At 36.1% G+C, this 26,458-nt stretch overlaps 1 protein-coding gene across 2 annotated transcripts; it reads right to left on the minus strand.

Moving 5' to 3' along the window:
- Positions 1–564: 564 nt before the first annotated feature.
- Positions 565–26,019, minus strand: LOC128990266 (LIM and senescent cell antigen-like-containing domain protein 1). Of its 2 annotated transcripts, XM_054412581.1 has the most exons (9): positions 25,907–26,019; positions 14,807–14,855; positions 8,544–8,660; positions 7,879–7,991; positions 6,526–6,718; positions 4,255–4,396; positions 3,891–4,007; positions 3,130–3,271; positions 565–2,828 (listed from the first exon to the last, which is right to left on the minus strand). In XM_054412581.1, exons 2-9 carry the CDS (start codon positions 14,812–14,814, stop codon positions 2,629–2,631), a joined length of 1,032 nt encoding a protein of 343 aa, XP_054268556.1. In that variant the 5' UTR covers positions 14,815–14,855; positions 25,907–26,019; the 3' UTR covers positions 565–2,628. The 2 variants fall into 2 exon arrangements, with proteins under 2 accessions (XP_054268556.1, XP_054268557.1); XM_054412582.1 differs by lacking the exons at positions 14,807–14,855; positions 25,907–26,019 and adding an exon at positions 9,385–9,537.
- Between the last annotated feature and the right edge of the window lie 439 nt (positions 26,020–26,458).

Consider the following 26,458-nt stretch of genomic DNA (forward strand, 5'->3'; position numbering starts at 1 on the left):
CTCTATGGCCTTTAAGAGCTTGGTTTTGGACATTCTGTTGAAGCTCATTTGAAGTTGACAACAGTCAGCATGGATTACTGCAATAATTGATAATTAGCATGGTGTTACTGGGAGGTCTACTACTACTACCAATCTGTTGATAATTCAAAAAAAGGCTCTTCGGCGTGAGAAAGGGTTCCAACTGGATACTGAATGTATTGATATATTGGATGTATTGAGGCCAAAAATAGCCATATAGAGTATACTAAAAAAAAAATACTAACACAACTGTACCTTCCCTTAACGGAGTTAACTACATGAGTTATTTACATCAAGAGATAATTAAGTATTGTTTGTTGTTTCTAGAATGAATAATAAATGTAACTATTTCATACAGCCTATCTAAAGAGCAGTAATATATTTGCATGGCTGGGCTCTTCCCGTTGTGAATCACAGGTATAACAGTTCATAATTGTTTATTTTAATTAAAATATATTTTAAAATGTATGTATATTCCTGAACAAGGCAAGTAACTCAATTTAATGTTATCCTTAAATGTATCATGGGGTTTATAAAACAACAATATACATGGTCAGTATTTTATTTATGCTTATTTTAGTATAATAATTAAAAGACAATAAATTATTAGTTATAACAGTTTGTGCACAACACACTTAGCTACTTTGGGCTTTCAATAACACTCTTATGTACCATTGCATTAAAGAGTATTTGTTACCGTACAGCACATGTTAACTAATTAACTATAACCTCTTGTTCCAAATAACAAATTGTATAATAAATATCCCTGTAAAAATTATCATATATTTTCCAAATTCATCAAGTTGTAGCTTACAGTAAATTCACAATAAATATTATAACACATTTTCTAGGTTAGTAAATATATAAAGTATAAAGTAATATTTTTTAACCTCAATTTTGTTTAACTATGTAAAGATCAAAAGTAAAAAAATTGTCAACTTAAAAAATATGTCAGTAATTACCAAATCAAATTTGGGCTCAAAATAGGGTGACCAAATTATGCTACAATATTCAAACCTTTGACTAACTAGTATTTATAAATTCTCTATCAGTAGCAAGACAACAGTGTCTTGCCACTGATAGAGGATTTTTAAATACTAGTAAGTCAAAGGTTTGAATATCTGTACCAAGACTCATGATTGATGTAATGTGTAGGCTAAGAACACTTTTGGAAGTTTCCAGTAGTGTTTTAGTCTACATTTAGACTTGTATGCAAAATATAACGTATTAGTTTTTGATAAATATATTCAGAGAACAAAAATAACAACTTCATAAAAACTAGGCCATTCATTATAAAATATCATACATTAAACATGGTAGGCTATAATGGTAAAGAATAGGGAAACAGCTAGATAAATACTCTATATTCTTAAAACCGGTTAAACCTCTTAGACTAATAACTGTATATAATATTACTACTATAGCAATAACTGTATTCAATAAGGTTTTTTTTTATTTAATTTATTTGACACTGACTAAGTGACTAAGACACATTTCTAGGAAGGCAGTGTTAACCAGACTATCAATCTATCATTTATAACAATAAAAGTTCTACAGTAAATAACACATTTGATTTATCTTTCTTCAATAAGGAACAATTAAATGTGGAGCTTATGTTCAATAGACATTTTAATCTAAATACAATATATCCATATAATAACATTAGGCCTAGTATTACAATTTGAGAATGGCTATTAGTTGAAGTTTAGTTTAAGTACTGGTGTCAAGAATGTTTCTTTAACTTTCATAACAATAAATAAAACAGTGTTTTCTAGCAATATAGCTAACAATAATACAACAGGCACCATGTGTTAATAAATCGTGTATAAATGAAAACAGTCTGAAATACCTATCCAAGCGGAACAATTGTGTTGGGAGGATCATTGAGGATAACCTACTAGATCCTGATAATCAATATTTGCTACTTAGTATATCCCAAGTATTGTAGGGGAAAAGTATAACATATTTCAATTTAATCCCCCCTCCCTCACCACTCCAGATGATGTAAAACACATTGTGCGAGCAGGTCAAGTTGTCAAAATAACATCAAAGAGAGGTCATATCCTTTGCGATGGTCTTAGATAGTCATAAATAAAATATCAGCCACTGTTAAATAAATCAAATAAATAACTAAAAATTCCTTTATTTATCAAGCGTTTCTCAGTGAAACTGCTTTTCAGAACCACTTTCGTCTTTAAGGTTATCAATGATATTTACTTCAAGTGAATTAACCCAAGTTCTTAATGACAACTTAAATTACAACAATCAAAATTCTGTAACCACAATCCCATCAACTAAATAAATATGCAAGGCAACTTCATTATATAGCGATAAAAGCTGAACACACTTCACTTGTTACAACTAACTCTAATGTTTAAATACTGTTAGTTCATTTTTTATTAAACATACTTTGTTCCACATTACCCTTTCAATAAAAAGGACAATAGACTTCAAAAATCATTTACATACCCAACAAATATGAAGGATATCTTACTTCTGTTGTGAATGTTGAAAGGTTCCTGTGGAACAAAGTTATTTTGTTTTCCTTGGTATACGAGGTTAACAATCCTTGCAGTGCCTGCAGAATAAACAGGCCGGCTGATGTTGATGTTATGGAGTTGTTTTCTTCGGTGTGGCCTCATGAGCTTTACGCAGACGACGACGGAACTCCCCGGGGAACTTGTCGTAACACTTCTTACAGACTGGCTTCAAATCGATTTCGTAAAACTTGGTCTTCTGATTCATCTTTTGATCGCAAACAGAGCAGGCGAAGTGGTGAACACACCACGCCTTGTTGAGGGCTGTGAATACTGCAAATGGAAAAGGAGAAAAATGACCATACATTCACAAATGCAACGTAAACCTAATGTGATACGAAATGTCAAAATACAGGCCAGGTATACACCTTGACAGACTTCATTCAAATGTCTTTATCTCTACTTTTTACAGCTTAGTTTAGCTATAAAACGTTCGGCTATCTGGAGACATTATCAAGAGTAAACCACATGTGCTCAATGATGTTTGCACAATCTTTGATGTACAACCCAATGATGTTTCTTACAAATATAGAAAATACAATACAAATATTGAACTGTTAAAATGAATACTTACCATCTCCCTGAATGACTTGATTGCACACAAAACACAAGTTACCAAACAGCTGATGGTAGTGGGTCTCACAGTATGCCAACCCTTTCTTCTCATAGTGACGATGTCCCAAGAATGGCTTCTCACATTTGGCACACACAAAGTGCTGGAACACACGTTTAAATCAAATAAACCAGCTTAAGGAACCACAAGGTATTATCATTTTCTTTTAATAAAATTTTACCAAAATGATAGTGGGATAGCAATTTGTACTTGTTTGACTTCATACTACAGTGTCTTGGGAGTGTTTCTACAATGGATAACCTTTAAGAAGACACAAAGACTTTGAACATTGTTTCATTAAAATTTACTCATTCCGTAGAATTATGGTAGGTATTTTTAAACTAAGGGTTGATTGTTGTGGGTATTTTTGTGCTAACTACTTGTTTACTTTTAAGTTTGTGTAATGAATGCTTCTTTAGTCAAGATCACTAGAACTCTACACTTAATTAGGGAGACTAAAGTTTTTTGAGATCAAACCAGCTTGAGTTAAAATTGAACAAGGAACAGCTATGGTAAATTTATTTTTTGTACATTTGTGCTTTTGTATTTTCAGGTCAAAAATACTTGAAAAAATGTTATAAGCAACTTAATTTCATAGACTTATGTTTCGTCTACACACGAACATAAAAGTAATTAATCCTTGTTCATGCCTGTGGTCTTTGTTGTTTTACTTATTACAAATTTACAACATGGTTTTAAATATTTCTAGAACATCTTCACACCTCAACATGCCAGTGTTTGCCAAGAGCAGTGACAACTCGCTCTTCTATCGGCCGACGACAAGCACCACAGATAGGGATACCCATCTTGTCATGGCAGCGCAGACAATACAGCTCATTCTGTCAACAAAGCATAGCAATTAACACAGCAATAACAATTTAACACAAAGTAACTTCAGTAGAAACTACCTCTGAACATTAAAAAAACCAAATACATAACATAACAAGCACGACATTGGTGCCTCAGTGTTGACAGCCTTTGAATCAGGAACCAAAAGAAATACTTAATCTAAATTATGTCAACCACTTGGGCGAGCTTCACAATTAAAAAGAGGCCTTGGCAAATTTAACTAGTTTAGGCACCAACCATATCATTAGCAGTGAAGCCAGGACGACTCTTGACCTCTCTGGCGTCAGAGTTGAGCTCCACCCCACACGCTGCACAGTTGAAGTGGTAAGGGTGGTAGACCTCACCACGGAAACGGAGAGGCTTGTCATCAATCATACCACTATAACAAAAAACAAACAAATTGTATCACAAAATAGTCTAGTGACTAAAAAAACTTCACATGGGATATGTTGCAATACTGTACAAGTAACCAAAATATTAAATCTTAAAGTATAAAAGCAGGGACAAACAATGTAACATACCTTTAATACCTACCTACCATAGCCTACTGTAGTATATTTTTTTGTTTTTATTTCCCTTATTTAGCATTTATTTTTGTGTTTTTAAGGTAAAACTGCTCTTTTTCTAAACCAACAGCTCAATCCAAGAATGTTCCCGAGGCATTCTGATATTAAGTTCTTTCCAAATTACTTACACAAGTTTTAACTGATCACTTTAGCTCATCTCAAAATTTTGCGAAATTAAATTATTTAAAAAAACAATTTTATGATAAGATGTACACAATGACACTAAAACTACAAGAACTGTTTCTAAAATGTGAAAACCAAGGTTCTAATCCAGTGTTAAGTTTTAACTCTCAACAAAAATTAGCTTATTGTAGAGCTATGACCCCAAAATTGAAAGATACCCAGTGTACTCGCTGCACTAGGATGATAGCTTTTCTGTCAAACCTCAGAAAGTTGACTCTGCTATGAACTTTACACACCACTCATCGGATTTTGAGCTGACTAAACTCTAAAACTATCCAAGTACAATCACAATTGCCAGTGCAAATTGAACAGGTAGCATTAGTCTTAATAATGACAGAGAATTTGGTTAGTAGTGGGAGTTGCATGATGTAACAGCTAAAAACCTGCTATTTTTGCTCTCCAGCTAGTCTCGTAAACCCACCCTTGTGTAATCAAGCCTCTAAGATATTTCTTGTGCGCAGTGGCGTAACAGTATTTCCCCGGGCCCCCCCGCAAATATGTCTGTGGGCCCCCTACTACCCCTCCCATTCCCCACCACAGCACTATATACCACAACCATCACCACACCACAACTATCACATGACGTAGGTGACGGCAGGCATACGGCCTACACGATCAGACTGGCAGAGGATGGTCTCTAGCAATATCAAGTATTTACCTATTCTTCAACCACACGACCAGAGTCGTCCTTGAAACATATTTTATATTTTGTCACTGTCACAGTGATAATAAACTTGGGAGTTATGTCCGTGATTAATATATATGGGCTACTCCATTACTCCACCATTCACATTCATTACTAAACTCAACCAAGCTTCCAACTATAATTTGAGTCGGGACCACGAAAGTTTGCAGTTGAGGGAGTAGCATATTTACCATTTGACTTCAAATGAGCCAATGAGGGCAGTGCGGTGTTGCCAAATCGAATAATACCAGCTGTTTAAAAAATGTTATTTAGTATTTTAATTAGTGTCGTCAAAGGGCGATATGGCAACGTCGCACTAGTCTTGTGATTGGCTGCCGCCAACTGCAAACTTTCGTGGTCCCAACTGTAAATGTTAGTGCTTCACTAAATTAGCCCAATTTAATGACATGCCACCTGATTGAGAAACTCTCGCGACATGCACTACTGACGAGTCACTCGCAATCCGCATGGAATGGATCTCCAAAATCAGGTGATCTACGGTCAGCTGAGTACACGTGAGCGGTTAGTGGGGGAGGGGGGAGGCGGAGGGGCTGGCTCCGAGTGTGTGTCGCCACGGTGCGGCGGCAGGCCGGCAGGCAGGCCCGGCACACAGCTCCTAGCGCTAGCATGAAGCTACACAACCACACTGACAATACACATCGTCGGGTGATCGTAGTGAGCGTTGGCGTTTCGTTAACAATATTGTTAATTAAAAGATAAAACTTTAGTAGATTTGGCAGAATAAAAGTATCTACCAACACATCGTTTTTTTATTTATAATTTGTCAGGAGAGAAAAACATTTGTGAACAAAGGATCGGTTTTACGGACGGTTTTATGAGAAAAGGGTATCTTAACCTCGCGGGCCCCTAAACCTCGCGGGCCCCCCCGCACCGCGGGGTCTGCTGTTACGCCACTGCTTGTGCGTTTAAAATAAAATGTAACTTCATTTAGGCTTAAGAAAATTCACAGCCTCAGGAATTGATTTCTCTCCTTAAATTAAAGAATCCTGTCACATTAATAATGTGATAAATATTTGAATGTTTATAGCTGCAACACTGCGGCAGGATACTTACTGACACTTGTGGCAGGTGTAGCGGCCGTAGCCAGTAGCCCTAGCCCTAGCACGACAGTCATGACATAGAGCCTGACCTTGGTGTCTGATGAAGCCCAGGTCTGCCAACTCCTTGCTGCACTCCTCACAGCGGAAACAACGCGGATGCCAGTTGGCGTTCATGGCCTTAATCACCCGGCCGATCACAAACTCTCCTGGAAATAGATGTTGTTGAGACTAGAAGTGTGCGAGTTTTGAGCTTCGGGAAAATTATTGAACGTTAACCTTTTTTCAATCCGAGCTTTTTTAATTAATTAATTCTATGTAATACCACAAAATTATTTTCTCAATAATCTTTTCTCTAAAAAAGCAATTCAAACTTACATACCTATTTGTACCATATTAATTTGGTAATCATAAATTTAGTGCAATATGCATCATTGGCCACGGAAATATATCATTAAAGTTTTCGGTGATCACAGAAAAATCCTGGAGAAATCCTATGCTCATGGAAAATTCATCGTCGACTTTGCCATCGCAAAACAATCTTGGACAATTCTCACACTCATGGAAAAAACATCATCATCTTCTGTGATCGCTGCAAAACCCTGTTATTAAATTATCCTCATACATCATCACCCTCTCCTAAATTAAATATATAGATTCTATAAATAAATAGCCTACCTACCCAATTTCCGATCTTAGTTTACACAGCTACATATTATATTTTATCTTATTTGTTGCATTTTTTGTACTGACTGACGTTTGCTATACAATGTATAATTGTCAAAAAGCAATAAAGAGATTATTATTATTATTATTATTATTAAGGCAAAATGTTATTGAGTTAATATTATATCAACATCTGAGATCCCGATTACCTTGGCTCCAGCTTGGAGTTCGAACTAGTAGGCTAGGCTCAACAATTGAGCTTCTTGCACATATCTCTAGTTGAGACTTATCACAAAATGTTACTGATATCTACAGCTTACTACCAGTACCAATTGATTTAATACACAAAGATTCCTAACATATACAATCTCCAACACAAACTTAGACCAAACTGAACTTGCTATAGTAGGAGATCTGTATTAATGAGGCCAAAAGCTAAAAGTAAGCAATAAATTTAAATATTCATCAATTTTTTACCTTTAAGATCAGAACATATATTACAAGACTCCCTACACTTTTTTATCAGATAAAAATACAGAGCATCTGTTACATGCTTGACCACACTAAAAAAATAAGAAGCGTGTCACAAAGAATCATTTTTTTTCTAAAATAAAGTTTGTTATAGATAAAATACAAAAAAATGTATTGGTCGTTGTTTTAAAAAGCATTAAAAATGTTAACAGACCAATTAAAAAGTACTGACCACATTTGGCACAGCATGGAGCAAAGAGTACGTGGAAGTCGTGCTCACAATACTTCCTCCCTTCAAACTCATAGAACGTCCCATCTGGGAATGGACGGAAGCACTGGGCACAACTATAAAACAACAAATATAATGTTATTGAGTGAAAACTAAATACATCTAGTTAAGTCCATAGCCTATTCCATTTTTTGTTGGTAATTACTCAAGGTTTTAATTGAGCTTTCAGTAAAGAACGCTTATAAAATAATAGGATTTCAAAAATGTGGAAGTACTTTTAAATGACAATATTACAGTTTTGAATAGTTTAGAACATTTTTTCAAAGTCTTATGAAAATTGCTTGTACTGTTTTCAGGGGTTCTATACAATTTTTGTTTTTGTTTATGTTTTAAGATTTATTTAAAAACTTTCGTAAAATAATGAAAACAGAAAAAAATTGAACAATGTACGGTACAACAATTTCAAATAATGACTCTAACACATGCGGAGTGGCATGGTTCTAGACTGCAAACTAAAGATTATTCGAGGATTTTAATTTTTAACTTTGCTAGGATCTGAGTTCATGTAGGAAATCCATATAAAAATCAACTGAGAGTTGACTTGAAAGGGGCAACCTTAGAAAATCAAAGTTAAGTAATCTACACAATTAGTAACTTTAACAACTTACACAAAACACTGAGTGTGCCACAGTTCACCGTTGGAATTGACAATCTTCTCATGGGGCTCAAATCCATCCCCGCAGCGGGAACAGAACATGTTGCCCACGTTCATGTTACTGGTCACACTGCAAGAGAGGGAAACATGTTAGCAGCTGACTCATGATACTGTAGCAACAATAATTGCCAGTTTGCTGATGAGTTGGCATCTAATTACAACATTCAAAACAGAGTCAATTGGAGAGCACCAGTCAACTGCCTGTCTAGCAACTAGTAACTAATTTATGTGAGAGTCAACTTGATTCCTCTTTGTCTAATATAGGGGTATTAGTGGTACATGTAAGTAGTTTCAACTAAACTATTAACTATTGAACATCATTACTGGTTGTTAATGAGGGTGGTAAAAAACGATTTATAATGTGGCAAAATAATTTAATAATCATTATACAAATTAGTACATTCCAAGAATGTATCATTGCTCTTTAAAGTTGGTCACAGCCAAGTTAGATTACACTCAAACATAAGATTTTAATCAATATAGGCGTAACATATTAAGAATCTGTTACTACCACCTCTAACTGTAAAGAAAGCTTCATGAACTTAATTTTAGAAGATACTTACATCGTATATTTTCAATTTTCCTAATATGCAAAATCACATAAAATCGTAACCATGTATAGCTAGGCCTACCTGAAACTAAAACTACTGTAAAAGATTTATTTTACTACTAAAAACTTTCGGGAAAGCTGTTGTTTTAGAAAATATTTATTTAAAACTTTCGGCTACTATGTAATAATATAGATAGGCCTATCAAATATACTAATATTTAAATGAAAATTTTTATAGGCCTACCTAGGAACATTTTTATTTTCCCCCCTCCAGTTAAATTCATCCTTATTCTCTCGGAAAAACACTCTCGGCTTTGAAGCAGGCTTAAAAGGAGGCGAAGGCAAAGGTGACACCTCATCAATGTCCTCGTAATCATCATCATGATCCTTCCTCCTTCTCAGATAAAGCTTGCTATGTGGCAACCCTAGGAGTTCCACTGGTTCTGGACTCAAATCTGGATCTCTCTGTGTCTCTGACATTTCACTACACACTTGATGTTATAAGCTAAATGCAGCTGATGACTCACTACTTGACTTGTAATGAAAGTCAGTTGCGACAGTTTAGTTATCACGAGTTATCAGAACAAACTGAAGTAAGAGTTGTGATCAGTAGCCTCCCCTCCCTTCCCTCACAGAGCTATAACTGTCGTTCTTATCAACTGTTTACTCACGGTCTCAAATAGAAGTTGACAGTTAGTCTCTCCATATAGCTGGGCACAGTTATTTTCTTCTGTTCTCTATTTATTACATGTGTTGAATATTTTTCACAAGTGTTTCAATAAATCAAAATAAATTTTGTTTTGATAAGTTTGTTTAGTGATTTTAAATACTTTTTAAATATGTTTTAGTGATTATAAAAAAATGGTATTATTCATGTGTTTTACAACACTGATTCATTGATCTGGAGAGGACACTAATGATAGGTGAATTCACCAACAATTAAGTTGAACATAATTTTCAATAGGGTTTTAAGTTATAACTTGTATAATCAGACAAAACACAGATCAATAGATGTTTCTCTATTTCAAAGCCACCTTCAACTGCATGGCTTGTGTCTAGGCAAAAACCAGTTACTCTGAGCCAATCACTTGATAACCTTCAAAATAATTTTCAATAAAGTTGCTTAGTCATCAAGGTTATGGCAATGTCACAGACGTTTTCAATAGAAAAATTTATTAAATATACCTTTAGGCCTAAAATACAAAATAGGCCTAACCATTCTAATTCAAATTTGTAATATGTAGCATCCATTATATCTTATCAGTGACCTACACTAATGATTTACAAAACCTATAAGAAGCACAACGCCTTTGTTAAATTTCAGTCTGGGGATATTTGAATTTCGGATAGTTCCCGCAACCGATGCTAGGTAGACTAATGTGAGTGCGTAGCCAAGTCAGCTGACTGAGTGAGAGAGAGTGAGATAAAGAGTCGGCTTAAAACCCTTTTGTCGCCAGCATTTTATCATTCCTATAATCGAGAACGGCTGAGGCCATTTTGTACTAAAACGCAATGCTTATATAAAATGGCTAAGATATAACTTTTTTATTTTTGCAAATATTTTGATAAAACCTTTTTTTCTAGAACTGAAATAAAAATAGGCCTATAAATATAGGCTATAATACTAGCTGTACCCGCGGGCTTTGCCCCGCTTAACTTCATAAGTTTTTGCATGGCTCAATCGCGTCCTGGTTGAAGTTCGTTCGCTACGCTCACTCACCATCAGGTTGGAAATCGTTCGCTGCGCTCACTTGTTTTCAGGTTAGCTCGTTAGCTACGCTTACTCGCCTCCAGGTTGATGTTCGTTCGCTACGCTCACTCACCTTTTGGTTGCAAATTAGCTGTTGTCAAAAATTGTTAAAAGTCATCCCTTTTATTGTTTATTATACAGTACAGTACTTTGATAAAGGTTTTTATGTTTTAATATTTAACATTGGAGAATTTAAACGTTGTTAGGTGCACAGGTGTGATGCGATTGGGGTTTAATACATTTGGACTTATTCAAAAGTAAAATAGTTTTCTGTGCTGCAATCTGTAGAAACACTGTGGCACTATTTCAAATCATCACTAATGCTAATAAAGAATGTTGTGATTATTCAAACCTACAAAACAGTTGGTGAAAGTAAACATCTGCTTTTAAATTATATTTATTTCTAAACATTATAGATCAAAAAGTCTGACATTGGCCCACTTAAAACACTCTGGGGCAGAGCCCTTTTCACGGATCTGCACCAAACTTCACTCGAACCATCCTTGAAAGATGCTTCATAATGCCTGAAGGTTTCATTACAATCTGTCGAGCGGTTTCGGAGTCCATAACGTATATACACACACACACACACACACACACACACACACATACATACATACATAGTTCCTTTTTTTTATAGATATAGGGCTTTGCCCCGTTTTACTTTTTAAGTGAGCTCGTTCGCATGGCTCAATCACGTCCTGGTTGAAGTTCGTTCGCTACGCTCACTCACGTCCTGGTTGAAGTTCATTCGCTACGCTCACTCACCTTTAGGTTGAAGCTCGCTCACTGCGCTCACTTGCCTTCAGGTTAGCTCGTTCGCTACACTAACTCGCCTCCAGGTTGAAGTTCGTTCGCTACGCTCACTCACCTTTTGGTTGCAAATTAGCTGTTGTCATAAATTAAAGAAAAATAATAGTGCTGCACCCTGTTGGTAATCCTTGCTATTGCACTTCATAGAACAGAACCAACTTGTTTAATTGAAACAGCTGTTAAGATGCATAAATTCCATTTAAATATGAGTACTCATAAGGTTAACATGGGAAACTCCAGAGCCACTGGGGCAGAGCCCGAGAGTTCGATCAGAATAAAAACAACTTAGTTTTCCTATTTAATGCCTAAAGAATCAGTGTACCAAATTTCAGCCTCCTAGGTAAATGAGAAGTGGGAGAATTAGTGATGAGTGAGTCAGTCAGTCAGTCAGTGAGGGCTTTGCCTATTATCTAATACTAGTGGCCTGTAGGGGCCATAGCCCCTAATTTAGACACAATTGTCCATATTATGAAGGCAACTCCCCATTTCGCGGTAGTAAGTCAGAAATATATCTATGAATTTGTCCCTGAATTTTAAAACAGGAAGGCCCATTTCCCTGGAATCTCTTTATGTGTAGCGGAAAGCGACGCAAAAGCCATTGCACGGTTGTATTGCCTTATACTTTTTATGAAGTTAGAATCATAAAAACATGACTTTTAGTTCGTAATTTAATTGTGGTTGTGGCATGTTAAATAGTCCATGGCAACATGCATCGAAATGTCCATTTGTGGCCTCCTCTGCGAATAATGCGCCACAATGCATGCAAGTGCTAGGAGGACCTAATAGATTGTGAGAAAAAACACTCAACTCCTTTTCCAGCGTTCTTCAGAAGGCAGGTTGTAAACCAGCTTGTGGATTTTCATATTTAGGCCTTACATGACGTTCTCTTTCAGCGTTTCTTGTGTTAGTTGAATTCCTGGATACTCTTCCACGTTTTGCAGGTCTTCCCCTACCCTGTCTAGTTACTTCACTCATTTTAAAAACGGAAACCAAAAAATTAAACGAATACATTTCATTTTGAAACACATTGACTTTCGGAATAAATGTAAACATTACAAATAAATTTTCAGTAGTTTTTCAGTCCCCATGCTTTTTTATGGTGGATATTTTACGTTATATCTCGTTTTCTATTAACTTTATGGGAATTCTGCTATTTTTCCCGAGTCCCTGGGGTCAAGACCTTTAATTTAAGACCCCTCCCACTTTTCTGCCACTTACCAGACGTCCACAATTTTCTGGTAAAGATTTTGTCTTACAGAATTATATATAAGGATATAAAATTCTCGTGTCACAGTGTTTGTCTGCAAACTCCTCCGGAACGACTTCACCGATCGTTATGAAATTTGGTGTGTAAATTCTGTAGGTATGCGAATCGGACGTAAACTATTTCCCGTTTCGAAATTCTTAAAAGGGCTCCGCCCCAGTGGCTCTGGAGTTTCCCATGTTAACCTTATGAGAAATGGAATTAATGAATCTTAACAGCTGTTTCAATTAAACAAGTTGGTTCTGTTCTATGATGTTCAATAGCATTAAGTTACAAGGATTACCAACAGGGTGCAGCACTATTATTTCTTTTACATTTATGACAACAGCTAATTTGCAACCAAAAGGTGAGTGAGCGTAGCGAACGAACTTCAACCTGGAGGCGAGTGAGCGTAGCGAACGAGCTAACCTGAAGGCAAGTGAGCGCAGCGAACGAGCTCCAACCTAAAGGTGAGTGAGCGTAGCGAACGAGCTCCAACCCAAAGGTGAGTGAGCGTAGCAAACGAACTTCAACCAGGACGTGATTGAGCGATGCGAACGAGATCATCTTGAAAATTAAACGTAACGGTACTTTCTTTCCATCGGTCTGTCTTAGGGGAAACCTATAACTTAGGCGATACGAAGTTCGCCGGGTCAGCTAGTATATATATAGATATTTATAAAAGTTTGGATGGTTTTTTTATGTTACCAAATGTAGGTAAAAAATACAAATAAATAAATAAATAAATAAAAACTTTCAGTACAACCAAGATAACTACAGGGTGCGGCAAAAAAACCGATCCATTTTCTGCAGCGCACTGTTCAGCGACAGGTCTTCTGAGGGTGGTGGGAGTAGACTCGTTGGAAAACCTATATACAATTATATTTTGTTGTGGTGTTTCCGGACCAATTGATTGACAAATAAATAAAAGGTTAAATACCTGCTTGTCGCCTTCTGGTCCAAAGTATTGTCCTAGTGGATTATGTACATTTCGGCACGAGCGCCATCGTCGGATCCGTATAAGAACTGTTAACACTAAACTTGCCTGAAGAGGTGCGTAAAATGTTCACAACACAAAATGTTAGTTAACGGTCGACCGGTTTTTATGTGTGTTTTGTGTTGTGAACATTTTACGCACCTCTTCAGGGAAGTTTGGTGTTAACAGTTCTTATACGGATCCGACGATGGCGCTCGCGCCGAAATGTACATAATCCACTAGGACAATACTTTGGACCACAAGGCGACAAGCAGGTATTTTAACCTTTAATTCATTTGTCTATATACAATGCCATTTTTTGGAGTCATAGAGCAGTGGTCGTATGAGCTACATGCGGTTGTTATCGAGACATTTAAAAAAAAATTATGATTTAGTCGTTGCAACTCAGCGGCAGTTCCATGTTTTATTCAATTAGGTCGACATAGAGAGGTTCCATCGTGATTATCTGTATGGATTTGTTGGATCACCACATGTCTATCAAGCATTTTAAAGCATATAAAGCTTCTTTAAGGGTTTATATTCATTGCAACATATAGGTTTTAACAATTAGGAAATGAATTATATTCCTGGCAGTAGGCCACATTTTAGTGATTTTATAGCTTTTTAAATTAATAATAAAGTTTAAAAAAATCCTAGAGAAAAACATAATTGGAAAATGAATTAGGCCTATGTTTAAATTTTTTACTTTATAACGTTTGAACAATTGAGATAATTTGTCACCATGAAAAACATAGAAACATTAAAAATAATATCGATCCTAATGAATTTTTATTTTTAGGCTATGGTACCTCTCTAGTAGCTCTCTAATAAAATATTAGTGATAGATAAAATATCAAAATAGGTAGCAAAAGTAATTAGCTTACCCTGGCATTTGTCACACTAAAATGGCTCCAACTGTGATAGGAAGATAACCTGAAAACAATTGTACTATTGAGATATGTTAGAGTTATGTTCATTAATGAAAATTAAGAAATAAATAAGACCTCAGCTATGAGATTTAGAGGCAGTTTACGAGTATGGGGTTTCGTGGCCAGCGGTTATCATTGATTTCGGCCAATTTTAACGGACGGCCAAAAAATGGGTTAACAATATAGAGTGTTAGCCGAGACCAACGCTGGCCGTCGCTCAACAGCAGGGATTAACAGGGGATTTTTGTTGGAACATACATTATTATGATTGGTTCATAAATTATTATAATTATACAGGGTGTTAACTGATATTGTATAAAAGGTTGTAGAGTAAGTGTTAAGTTACTGGATTATTCCTTGAATTATGAAAAATACACTTTTACTGAGTACATGTCATTGAATGGGGAAAATACAATTGTGCCAGTAGCCTACTTAAATAAAATTTGTTTGAACAAATCTTGGTAATCACTAACAACCACAAACCAAACACATCAACCAATCAATCACCAACTAACTAAAATTTGATCACCAATTATTTTTAAATAATACTTTATATCATACTGTTATATCATACTGTTCTTTTAAAAGATTTGTGATTATCTTTTATGTATCAGTAATTTGTTTAAAAAATAAAGTTGGAGGAACATTTATAAGAGTTGGGATGCCCTCATATGTAATTAAGTAATAATATAAGACGTAACTAGTGTACGGTACCTGTTGCTCGAATTCGAGCAATTGTTAACTATTACAGGCGATATGATAAAACGAATAACAGTCATAGTTTCTGATGACTTTAAAAGATTATGGAAATACTCGGGCACAGTAAATATTTAATTTCAGCCAAGTCAGTAAATTTTTGTAGCAAACTCCTCGTTCCCACCACCACCCCTGGGACTTATTTGCCAGGCCAATTCACCATGAAAATCTTCTTTCTTTTTACTTTCAATCCTCGTCCAGACACATTATGTGTCCAAAAGCCTAACAGCACGACTCCCTTCCCCATACCGCCCTGAGCGATAGGAAACATTGAGATTCGCTCTAACCTTTCCTCTCCCCTTCATGGAAAAGTTTTCATTCCTTTTCTTTCTTGGTTTTTCTTTGTTTCTTTTTTTTAATTTAAAAGGCTGTATGTATCAGTGGTTTTTCCTATTTCCCTAACTACTTTTCTAAACGTCTCAATTGTTTCCTTGTCACTCATCATGTTTTATTTTCTCATCTCTAGACCTATCTTATCCAAGACTTATTCCTGTTCTCCTACTTGTCTCCTGAAGTGGAAAACTTATAAATACATGGCTCGTGGTTTTTATTTCTTTACATCTACATACTTCCTCTTCCACCAGGTTAAATCTCCACAAATCCATCTTAAAATTTTCCATGTCCTGTGGCAAACTGTGTTTCATAATGGCCCATCTCCCAATCTTGTTCCAGTCTCTTTCTGATGTTAGGTATATATCCAAAAGATTATCTATAGGCCTAAAACGTTTAAAACACTCTGCTCCCAACGCATTTGCCACTCATCTAATATCTCCTCTCTTCTGTTTCCGATTTCCTTGTATTCCAAAATTAACAGCTTATAGGCAGCGATTATCCTACAGTCCAAAATTGAATGTACGTAATCTTCAGGCAGCTGTTGGAGAGTATACTTAAACCCAACACAGAAGGGTGGTTGCTGTATTTGGCTATCAACGACAATAGTATTTTTTGTATTTCGTTCGCGTCTACCAGTTAAATTTCGTCGTCCTCCTCCTATTGGCCTGGCCGTCCTGGTCGACGTCTTATAGTCTCCATTATTTCAAAAGTTTTTTTTTGTTATGTTTTGATTTTGTGCAAATACAAAACTGATCTAAAAGAAACATCAATCTTTTCAACTACGGTAATCTAATAAATCCTAAATATCTCCAATTTTAGTACAACCAGCTGTTTCAAATATTAGTGTCAATTACAAAGTATTCATCTGTTCAAATGTTAACAAACATTTTCTCTCTAAGAATAACATGGGAACTATGAAGGCCACTGGGGCAGAGCCCTGATGGAATTCCGAAGTTTTTTTGATTGATGGCAAAACTACATGTAAAAACTACAAAGCTACAATATTTCATCAGCATGTCTAGACACCTTGTTTCACTCGGGTCACAGAAAACATACTACCATAACCCAGAATGCTTAATGCATGGTAAAAAGTGTTAAGTACTCGGAGAGAGCTTTGCCTGTCAATTCGTGGCAGCGCCACCAGCATAGCAACGATGGTGACGCTGCCTACGAATTAACAGGAAAAGCTCTCATATAAGTACTTAACACTTTTTACCATGCGGTTAGCATTTATTTATTTATTTATTTATTTATTTATTTAAATGCTACAATACAGACTTACGTCCAATTACATTGCAGCATAGTACAAATACTCATAATACAGCATATACTTTGTGTGAACACGTGTCAAAATGTCTTTTCTTCATCATGTAGGCAACAACACAATATTAAATAAATTACACTTTACATAAACAACAGTACAACAACAACAGAAAATGAGCAACTTAAATTAAATTGAAAGACAACAAATTGAATTGAGACTATAGCCATGGTACTATGAAATTATTCTTAAAATAAATTATCATTCAACAACTGATTTCTGTAAGAGGCTAGGGTCGAGTTGAATAAATCAATACCCTGGGGTAATGTATTATAAAGCCTCATTAAAACATTGGCAGGAGACTGGGCACCCAGGCAAGTCCGGGCGAATGTAGGAGCAAAGAAAACACGGACTCTGGACGAGGGACGAGGCACGAGGAAAGATAACAGCGATAAGATCTCGCTATCATCAACTTTTCCATTGACCAATTTGTGGAGAAATGTCAGCATTAGTACATCCCGACGACTCTTTAAGCTCTTCATTTCGAACAGATCCAGTAATATAGGATATGATATGTCATATGTGAAATAGCCGAATCTTTTGAAAAATAGATACCGTAGGAATTTTATTTGGATTTGTTCTATCATCTCAATGAGATAAGCATGATGTGGATACCACACTATTGAACCGAATTCAAGTCTAGACCTAACCAGGGAGAAATATAGTAGCTTGAGTCCATATATGCCTTTCAGGAAATTCCCAGATCTGATTATAAAACCCAAGTTACGATAAGCCATCTTACAGGATTCAGCAATATGATCTGCATACGAAAACTTGTCATCAATTGTAATTCCAAGATCTTTGGTTTTAGAAAGAGACTGAAGGACAGCACCATTCATTGAGTAGCGAAAATTAATGATATTCTGCATACGTCTTGTGTACCTCACGACAGCACATTTATCTGGATGAAATTTTAAGCCCTTATTACTCCAGCCTACTAAACGATCTAGGTCTTCCTGAAGAAGTATACAGTCATTAACAGTGTTTATTTCTTTGAAGACTTTTAAATCATCAGCATATAGAAGAACTTTACTATGATGAATACATTCAACAATGTCGTTAATAAAAATTGTGAAAAGTAGAGGACCTAAATTAGAACCCTGCGGAACACCAGATGAAACAATGAATTTATTAGAATAATAGCCTTGGAATACGACATATTGCTTTCTATTAAATAAATAAGTGGAGAAAAATTTTAGTACATCGTAAGAAAACCCGTAATAATTCAGTTTAGACAAAAGGATCAAATGACTGACTGTATCAAACGCTTTTTCAAAATCTGTGTAAATAACGTCAATCTGACCTCCCCTATCTAAAGAAGATATGCAGAAATTAGAAAAATTAAGAAGGTTGGTATTTATGGAACGACCCGGGAAAAAACCATGCTGAAAAGGAGTGATGTAGTTTTTTATATGAAGAAATATTCTATTGTACAACAAGGATTCCAAAATTTTCGCTGGGGTTGATAAAATGGCAACAGGTCTGTGATTCTTTAGGTCGTTTTTCTTTCCTTTCTTGTGAATAGGGACAACCTTCGTGCGTTTCCAGCGATCAGGAAAATATGAATTGCTAATAGAAAGATTAAAAATCTTTAATAAAGGTGGAACTAACAATTCAGCACAGCCTTTGAAGATGTACGAAGGTATGCCATCCGGACCAGAAGAACGTTTTGTCTTGAGCTTCTTAAAAGCCGAAATCAATTCATCTTCAGATATATCATGCAAAGTGAATTCGTCAATATAATTATGTACTGGAGAACAAACTGCCTGACGACATAACTCCTCACTATCAAGATTGGAAGGTACGTACACTGATTGGAAATAAGTGGCAAATGCCTGGGCTATCGCTTCACCCCCCTCCACCTCCTCCCCGTCCAGTGTCATTGTTGCGGAACTATTATTGCTCGACCTCAGCCTCTTTACAATTCCCCAGAAAGAATTCGGATTTTTTATAATACTATTTTCGATATCACACATATAATTTAAATAATCTTGTTTAATACTACGTTTGGACTGAGTGCGCAGGTCTTTGTAATCATCATAAAAATGAAATGGAATATTGTTTTTCTTCAATTTCCTTCTTATTTTTTCCTTATTTTTTATTAATTGAATCGAATGAATAGAGAACCATGGTGGATATTTGCGTTTCTTTTTAACATGCAGAGGAACAAGGCTATCAAAAACAGAGTATAACAATGAATAGAACTTATCTACAGCTAAATCAACATTAGAACATTGTAAAACTGATTCCCACTTGATACTTCTGATTGAATTGTAAAGCTTCAAGTAATCTACTTTATTAAAATTATACGACTTAGGTTTTCCGCTAGGATCATTATAATCAACTTTATTATACACCAATTGAAATTCAATGCCCAGTGGTGGATGATAACTATCAATTCGACCAAATGGAGATTCTTCATGCACACATAAATTGTTAATATTTGTTAATACTAAGTCTAGGGTTCTATCATTACAGTTAAGTATATCATTTTTCAACTCAAGGCCGTGCAACTCGCAAAAAAACATAAGTTGTCTACATGTATTATCACCAGACAGCAAATTAAAATTAGTGCCATAAATATGCAAATTGAAGTCCCCTATAATAATAATTTGTTGATTGTTAAGATCATAAGCTTCGAGTTTATCAAAAAATGCTTTATAAACTGAAGGACCAGAGTGCGGAGGGAAATAAACTAGGCCCAAGATAATTGACTTATTAACAGAAAAAGTAATTTTCAACCAAATATTTTCCCCACTATTCTCTAAAACATGTAACCGACTTACTTTAATTTGATCATTAACAGCAAGCAATACTCCCCCACCCACAACATTATCTCCCTCTCTATCTTTCCTGTAAACATTATAGCCAGGAGGAAACAATTCAGAACTATAAATGGATTCATTTAGCCAGGTTTCTGTGATTGCAATTATGTCAAAACTATGCTCAACAACAGCTAATCTAAACGGTAGGATTTTTGTTCTCAAGCCCCTAACGTTCTGGTAATAAATATTTACACTATTAAAACTGTTAAAAACTGACATTGGTGCAATAAGACTTATTAAACAATTTAATAATAACAGCTATAAAATAAATTAACAAACTTAACAGTAATATAAATACAATCAAAAGTTTAGAACAATTAGTTACACCAAACATAGCGATAGGGACTAGTAAATTTAGGATCCATTGTAAATAAACAACACAGCAATAAACATTATCACAACAGACCTTTTTGTGAGTAGATACTGTACTGAAGTTATCCATTAGTGGGCGATAGCAGTTTTCCCAGGCAGAGAGACGACAACATTTGAGGCGACTTCGGTGGAGGCGGCGTTGTTGGAGGCGGCGTTGTTGGAGGCGGCAATATTGGAGGCGTCAATATTGGAGGTGGAACCGGTGGAGGCGGCAATGTTTGAAGTAGTATCTGTGGAGGCGGCAATGTTGGAGGCGGCATCTGTGGTGGTGGCATCGGTGGAGGCGGCAATATTGGAGGCGGCAATGTTGGAGGCGGCATCGGTGGTGGTGGCATCGGTGGAGGCGGCAATGTTGGAGGCGGCATCAGTGGAAGCGGCAATGTTCGAGTTGTCAATTTCAGAGGCAGGTGCAGTTAACTGGACAGGTGATTTCGAAGGTCGTGTGCTGCGGGGTAAATCTGTCTTATCTTCAATCAAAATAGGCCGACTGTTATCAGTTCTCCGGAGAAATATCTTCCCACTGCTCGTTATCCACGCGTATTTGTAATTATTCTCATCTTTAAACTTACGCGTGTCTGACCACAAAATTCGAGTTTCACGAGTCATTGCCAGATTTATATAAACTATATTATCACTGGTAAAGCCAAGATTAGAGGCAGAAAATCCCCTTTTAATCATAGCCTTCCGACGCATTGCCTCCATATCTATTCTACGGCAAAACTTAACAATTATGTTTCTCGGCATATTTTCATTTCTGTTTGGCGCTAGGCGGTGAACAGCGTCTATACATGAAGGTTGGAGGCGAATACCGAGTACCGATGCAATACGAATAATTATGCCCATTATATCTTCATGCGGTGTTTCCGGAACTCCTTGTATTTCCAGACAGTTGCTCCTGGAGTATTGCTCAGCAGCGTTCATTCTTTTTTTCATAACGCCAAGATCCTGTTGCAATTTTTTATTTTCCGACTTCAATCTATCAATTTCCTGATCATGTATCAATGATTTAGCATCAGTGTTAAGTAAACCAGTTTTGACACAATTTATCTCTTCAAAACACATATCTGTACTACGGGTTACATCTTCCTTAAATTGTTGAAGCTCATTCTTTAGACCAACTATGTCCTCTTTAATTGATGAACTGTCAGACTTGACCTCACCAAGCTGTGCGATGATAAAATCAAGTTTTTTGTCCAAAGCCTGATAGTCACTGGCACTCTGAGATCGTGTACGTATTGTTGTATTTGTAGTCGTGTTGTCCTGCGACGTTGGCGGCGGCGGTTGCGGCGACATCACGTTCGACGTCCAGATAGCATTCTGGGTACTGTAGGTAAGTATGTTTTCTGTGCTGAGGTTTACTTAAACAGGTTTAAGCATGAGAGATCTTAGGTGCAAGAAAACAGGTTATAATTTTTTTTTTTTTGTTGTTGTACCACAACGTTTTGAATGTTTAACTATAGAATTTATCTTTTGTCTCAGCAAATTGAAGCAATTTATTGTAAAATTCGATATGACAAATATTAAGAAATTTTTAGATAAAAAGGTCTTTAACTCTTAGACAAAACCCAACAATAGTGTTTGTTGGAACCATTTTTATTTTGCAATTATTCGCCTGAAATAAAGTGTGCAAAAGTGCTAAATGAAACCTAAGTAATAAACTTAATTGCAATTTAAATTTATATAAATATGTTAAGCTATTAACTAAGTTATTTTTAAAAAGTAATTAATTAAAATGTGACAACAGAAACTTTTTACGATGTTTTGCATGTTTTTCACAATCAGTAGGCTAGTAAAAAAAAAATGAAAAAAAAAATATTATTTTGAGGGAAATTAAGTAAAATTGTGCAATTATGAAATTGTACAGAATTTAATGGCGAATTCTAATCATTCTTTATGCTAACAAAAAAAAAAAAAAAAAAAAAAACGAGCAAATGAGATAATCCCGACATGTCAAATTAACCCTGCCCCCCAGTGGGTTTAAGTCCAAAACCGTTGTTATTTCGACCGAGATTTTCTTATTTGTGCTAAACCATGACTCGTGGTGTGAGGTTCATAAAGTCAAAATATCATAAAGTCCAACGGTTAAAATATTAATAAACAGAGCGTTTCACAAGGTCCAAATTTCATAAAGTCGAAAACTATAACTTTCAAATAATCACCGTTTTACAATGTACAAATTTCACAAAGTCTAACGTTAAAATATCAAATAAATAGAGCGTTTTACAAGGTCCAAATTTCACAAAGTCCAAAACTATAACATTCAAATAATCACTGTTTCAGTTTCACAATGTCCAAATTTCACAAAGTCCAACGTTAAAATATCAAATAAACAGAGCGTTTCACAAGGTCCAACGGTACATTCTCGGCCAGAAGTCGCTGCAGAGGTTGCCGTGGTTCGGTTCGGCATGTAGGCACTACACGATCTAGTGTTGTAGCCGCACATCACAAAACATCATTGTGGGTACGTAGATGCATTGTAAAGAGTGTAAAGTAGTTTGGTATTTACCCCCTCTACAGCAAAGTATCGTAATTTCTTTTTCCGTCATATCGTAATTGGAAAGCGGCGGTCGCTGAAAACTTCGCGCAAAAACTAGCCAGACCTAGTAGTGGTCATGTAGACGATTATTGGACAAACTAAAAAAGAATCTAAAAACTATAAAAAGGTAGTGTACCTGTCTAATAACCGTTGAATTATTTACATTTGAACACTATTTCCTATTAGAATTTTATGTAATAATCGTTATACAACAGCAACAACAACTTCATAGGTACCTTAATATTTTATACGAAAGTCACAGACTCCTTTGCTTGTGATTACGCATTTTGGTAAATAAAAGGTAGGACTATAACTTACAATCCTTAGCTCTCCACTGAAAAGGCAAATCCAAATATAAATTATTGTGTTGTCAAAACTTTAACATTATTGAACTAGCAACATTAAGTTGCAAAGAGAAAACGAGACTGATGTCAAGTAAAAAAGTGTTAATACTCGAGTTTCAGCTTATATTGACATAGGCTATACTTGCAGTATACAAAAAATACAATATGATGTCTAGGCCTACATATGAGTTAAATCCTATTCATAAAAATTTATTTCAGCGTTTATGTGTGTTATTTTCTACCTTTTGATGTAGTTTCAACTCATTCTTTCAGTGGGTAGAATGAATTAAGTTCAAGGTTTTTGGCACTTTTCTAACAACGGGCTATTTTGACATTTGATATAAAAAAATAAAACCGATGTAATCATCATGACATTTTGACAGCTATAAGACAATATAGGCCTACTTATAAAAAATATATTTAAATATTTAAACATTTTTCATCGGTAAAAATATCTCTTCCGATATATGTAATCGCTTTTTAATTGAGAGACGGAACAGTTAAGAAACTCAGCTGAATGCTTGAATCAAAGCTATTAAAAATATAAAAATGTAAATTTGATTTGCACATTATGTGTTAACACAAAGTTGAGTCAAACAGCTAAGTGTTCTTCAATCATTAAAATGATCAGTAGCCTAGTTAAGCGTCGGCGGACGGTGCCTGCTATCTGACCAGGGCAACTACTGTAGAGACTTCTGGCCCAGACTGTACCGTTGGACCTTGTAAAATTTTGACCGCTCTGTTTATTTGATATTTTAACATTGGACTTTGTGAAATTTGGACATTGTGAAACGCTGATTAGTTGGATGTTATAGGCCTAGTTTAGGACTTTATGAAATTTGGACCATGTGTTTTTAAAGCGCTCTGTTTTTTTGATTTATATCTTAACATTGGACTTTGTCAAATTTGGACATTGTGAAGTGCTCTGTATATTTGATATTTTAACATTGGACTTTGTGAAATTTGGACATTGTAAAACGGTGATTATTTGGATGTTATTGTTTTGGACTTAATGAAATTTGGACCTTATGAAACGCTCTGTTTATTTATTACTTTAACCGTTGGACTTTGTGAAATTTGGACTTAATGAAACGCTCCCGACTCGTGAATCCAACAAGTTAATTTGTTTGGCCCGGGGTTTTGTCTAATTGGACTCGCGAAGCCTTGGGTTTAACTTGTTCGCTGCGGGCCATCAAATGGCAGGCGTAGCCTCAGAGCGGCGCAGCCCGCAGCGTCGAACAAACCCGATTGCCGGGTGTTTGGCTCTCATATTTCGGTATGACGAATAGCAAATAACGTGCGGTGATGTCCTGTTTTATAACAAGAGTCGACGTAGTTCACTAAACACTCACATATAGCAGCACTGCTTGGAACGTAGCCAGTCCCATCGTATTGCCAATTGGAGGGAGAAAGACGGGACAACAAGTTGATTTTTAAGTTTGCCAGACGGGGATTTTATGGGGAAATTTTACCACCAACCTACAACACAACAAAAAGCAAGTCACCCACTACACGCTAACGTGGAATTGGTCTGCCTTCGACCGACGCTAGAGCAAAAACGATGATATACGAAAGGCATTGCCGAGCGTATCCGATCGGTTACGGCAGCGTCTGAACAGCGCTCGGCCCGTATCCGATCGGATATGCCCGCAGTGAACGTGTTAATCCCTGTTATAATTGGGTGAAGATAATTGGGTCTGCGCCTGAGCGCAAAATTGGGGTCACGAGTACAAGGTTATCCGAAGTAGGTAAGGTATTAGATTTAGATAGGCCGCCACGCCGTTAAGTTTACGGTAACTTACTGCATCTGTTGGCAAACCAACTAAGAAAAAAAAAATCTCTGACGAGGAAAAAAGCTAAATATTAAATTCTATCTTGGAGAATGAATCATATTCTACGACATAAAACAAAGTACTTTTTAGCAAGAAGTTTGCAGTCACTAAGTGTACGACAGCCACCATGTGTGAAGGGACAAGACTTAAGGTAAGCGTGGCTTCGACCCTTATGGGAAGGCGGCCCAAGGTCCAATTGTTGCTAATAGTCCCTAGAAATATTAAAATAATTGGTAAGTTATACCACAGGATTCACAGGTAATATCCAGACTTACTGCAGTTTGGTTAAGGTCATCATTTGGTTAACAGTTTCATTTTATAATCAGCAGGTAGTTAATGTATAATAGTAAATGTAGGACGTAAACTAATCCAACTACACCAATCCTAAAAAGTGCAACCCCCCTAAAGCCCTATATTCAGGGTTTTTTTTACTGGACTCATAAGTTTACTAAGCTTGGATCTAACTTAGTTTATTAGAAATTAGGCCTATGAGTTGAAACCCCAGAAATGGGGTTCTTGGGCACTCCCCCATGGGTTAGGGTGAAACTAAATCTTATATTTATTGTAACTAAAACCAATATTTAATAGAGACAACAATAAAAAGTGGCCCAGTACAAACAGTAGGCCTAAAATTAATAGTTGGGATGACAACTTATAAATCAATGGAGTTTTAAAACAAATGCCCGTGCGGAGACGCGATTAAAAGTTATAAACACAAGCAATTAATATACCTCACCTCCATAAAAATTAGTAAATTCAACAAATTCTTGAACACTGTTACAGAATTATTTTACCAAGAATTAATGAATGAAACCTCGCCCATCAGCAGTCCATATTTGGTTATATTTGTTGAGGTTTCCACACTCCACAGCCACTAGTATACGAGTGACATTGCAGTGCCATGCCCGTAGTGGGGACTATAAAAAGTTGTTATCGTAGGCCTACTATAATAATAACTTTGACTTTACATCTAAACTGTGTAGATATAAAGTCAATTATAAAAAAACATACTCCTCAAGGAGTATCCTTGAGAGTCCCTGAGGAGTATGTTTTATCTATGATATAATCCATATACATATATAATCAGTGGTTCTATGTCTGTGTTCCTGTACAACATTTTTATACTGTAGTCTTAGTCTTAGTGGACCCGGGCCGACTGGAGCTGAACCGGTCGCGATGGGGGGAGGACTCGTAGTAGGACGATGACGTCATTAATTAGTTCAAATTTGCTCCACAAGCGGCGCGCCAGACGGATTCGGGATGAAGATGATGACGTCACCGTTTCTCG

Source organism: Macrosteles quadrilineatus, unplaced genomic scaffold (genome assembly GCF_028750875.1).
Source record: "Macrosteles quadrilineatus isolate MER2022 unplaced genomic scaffold, UCM_ALF_1.0 Scaffold_3__2_contigs__length_128488019, whole genome shotgun sequence".
NCBI lineage: Eukaryota > Metazoa > Arthropoda > Insecta > Hemiptera > Cicadellidae > Macrosteles > Macrosteles quadrilineatus.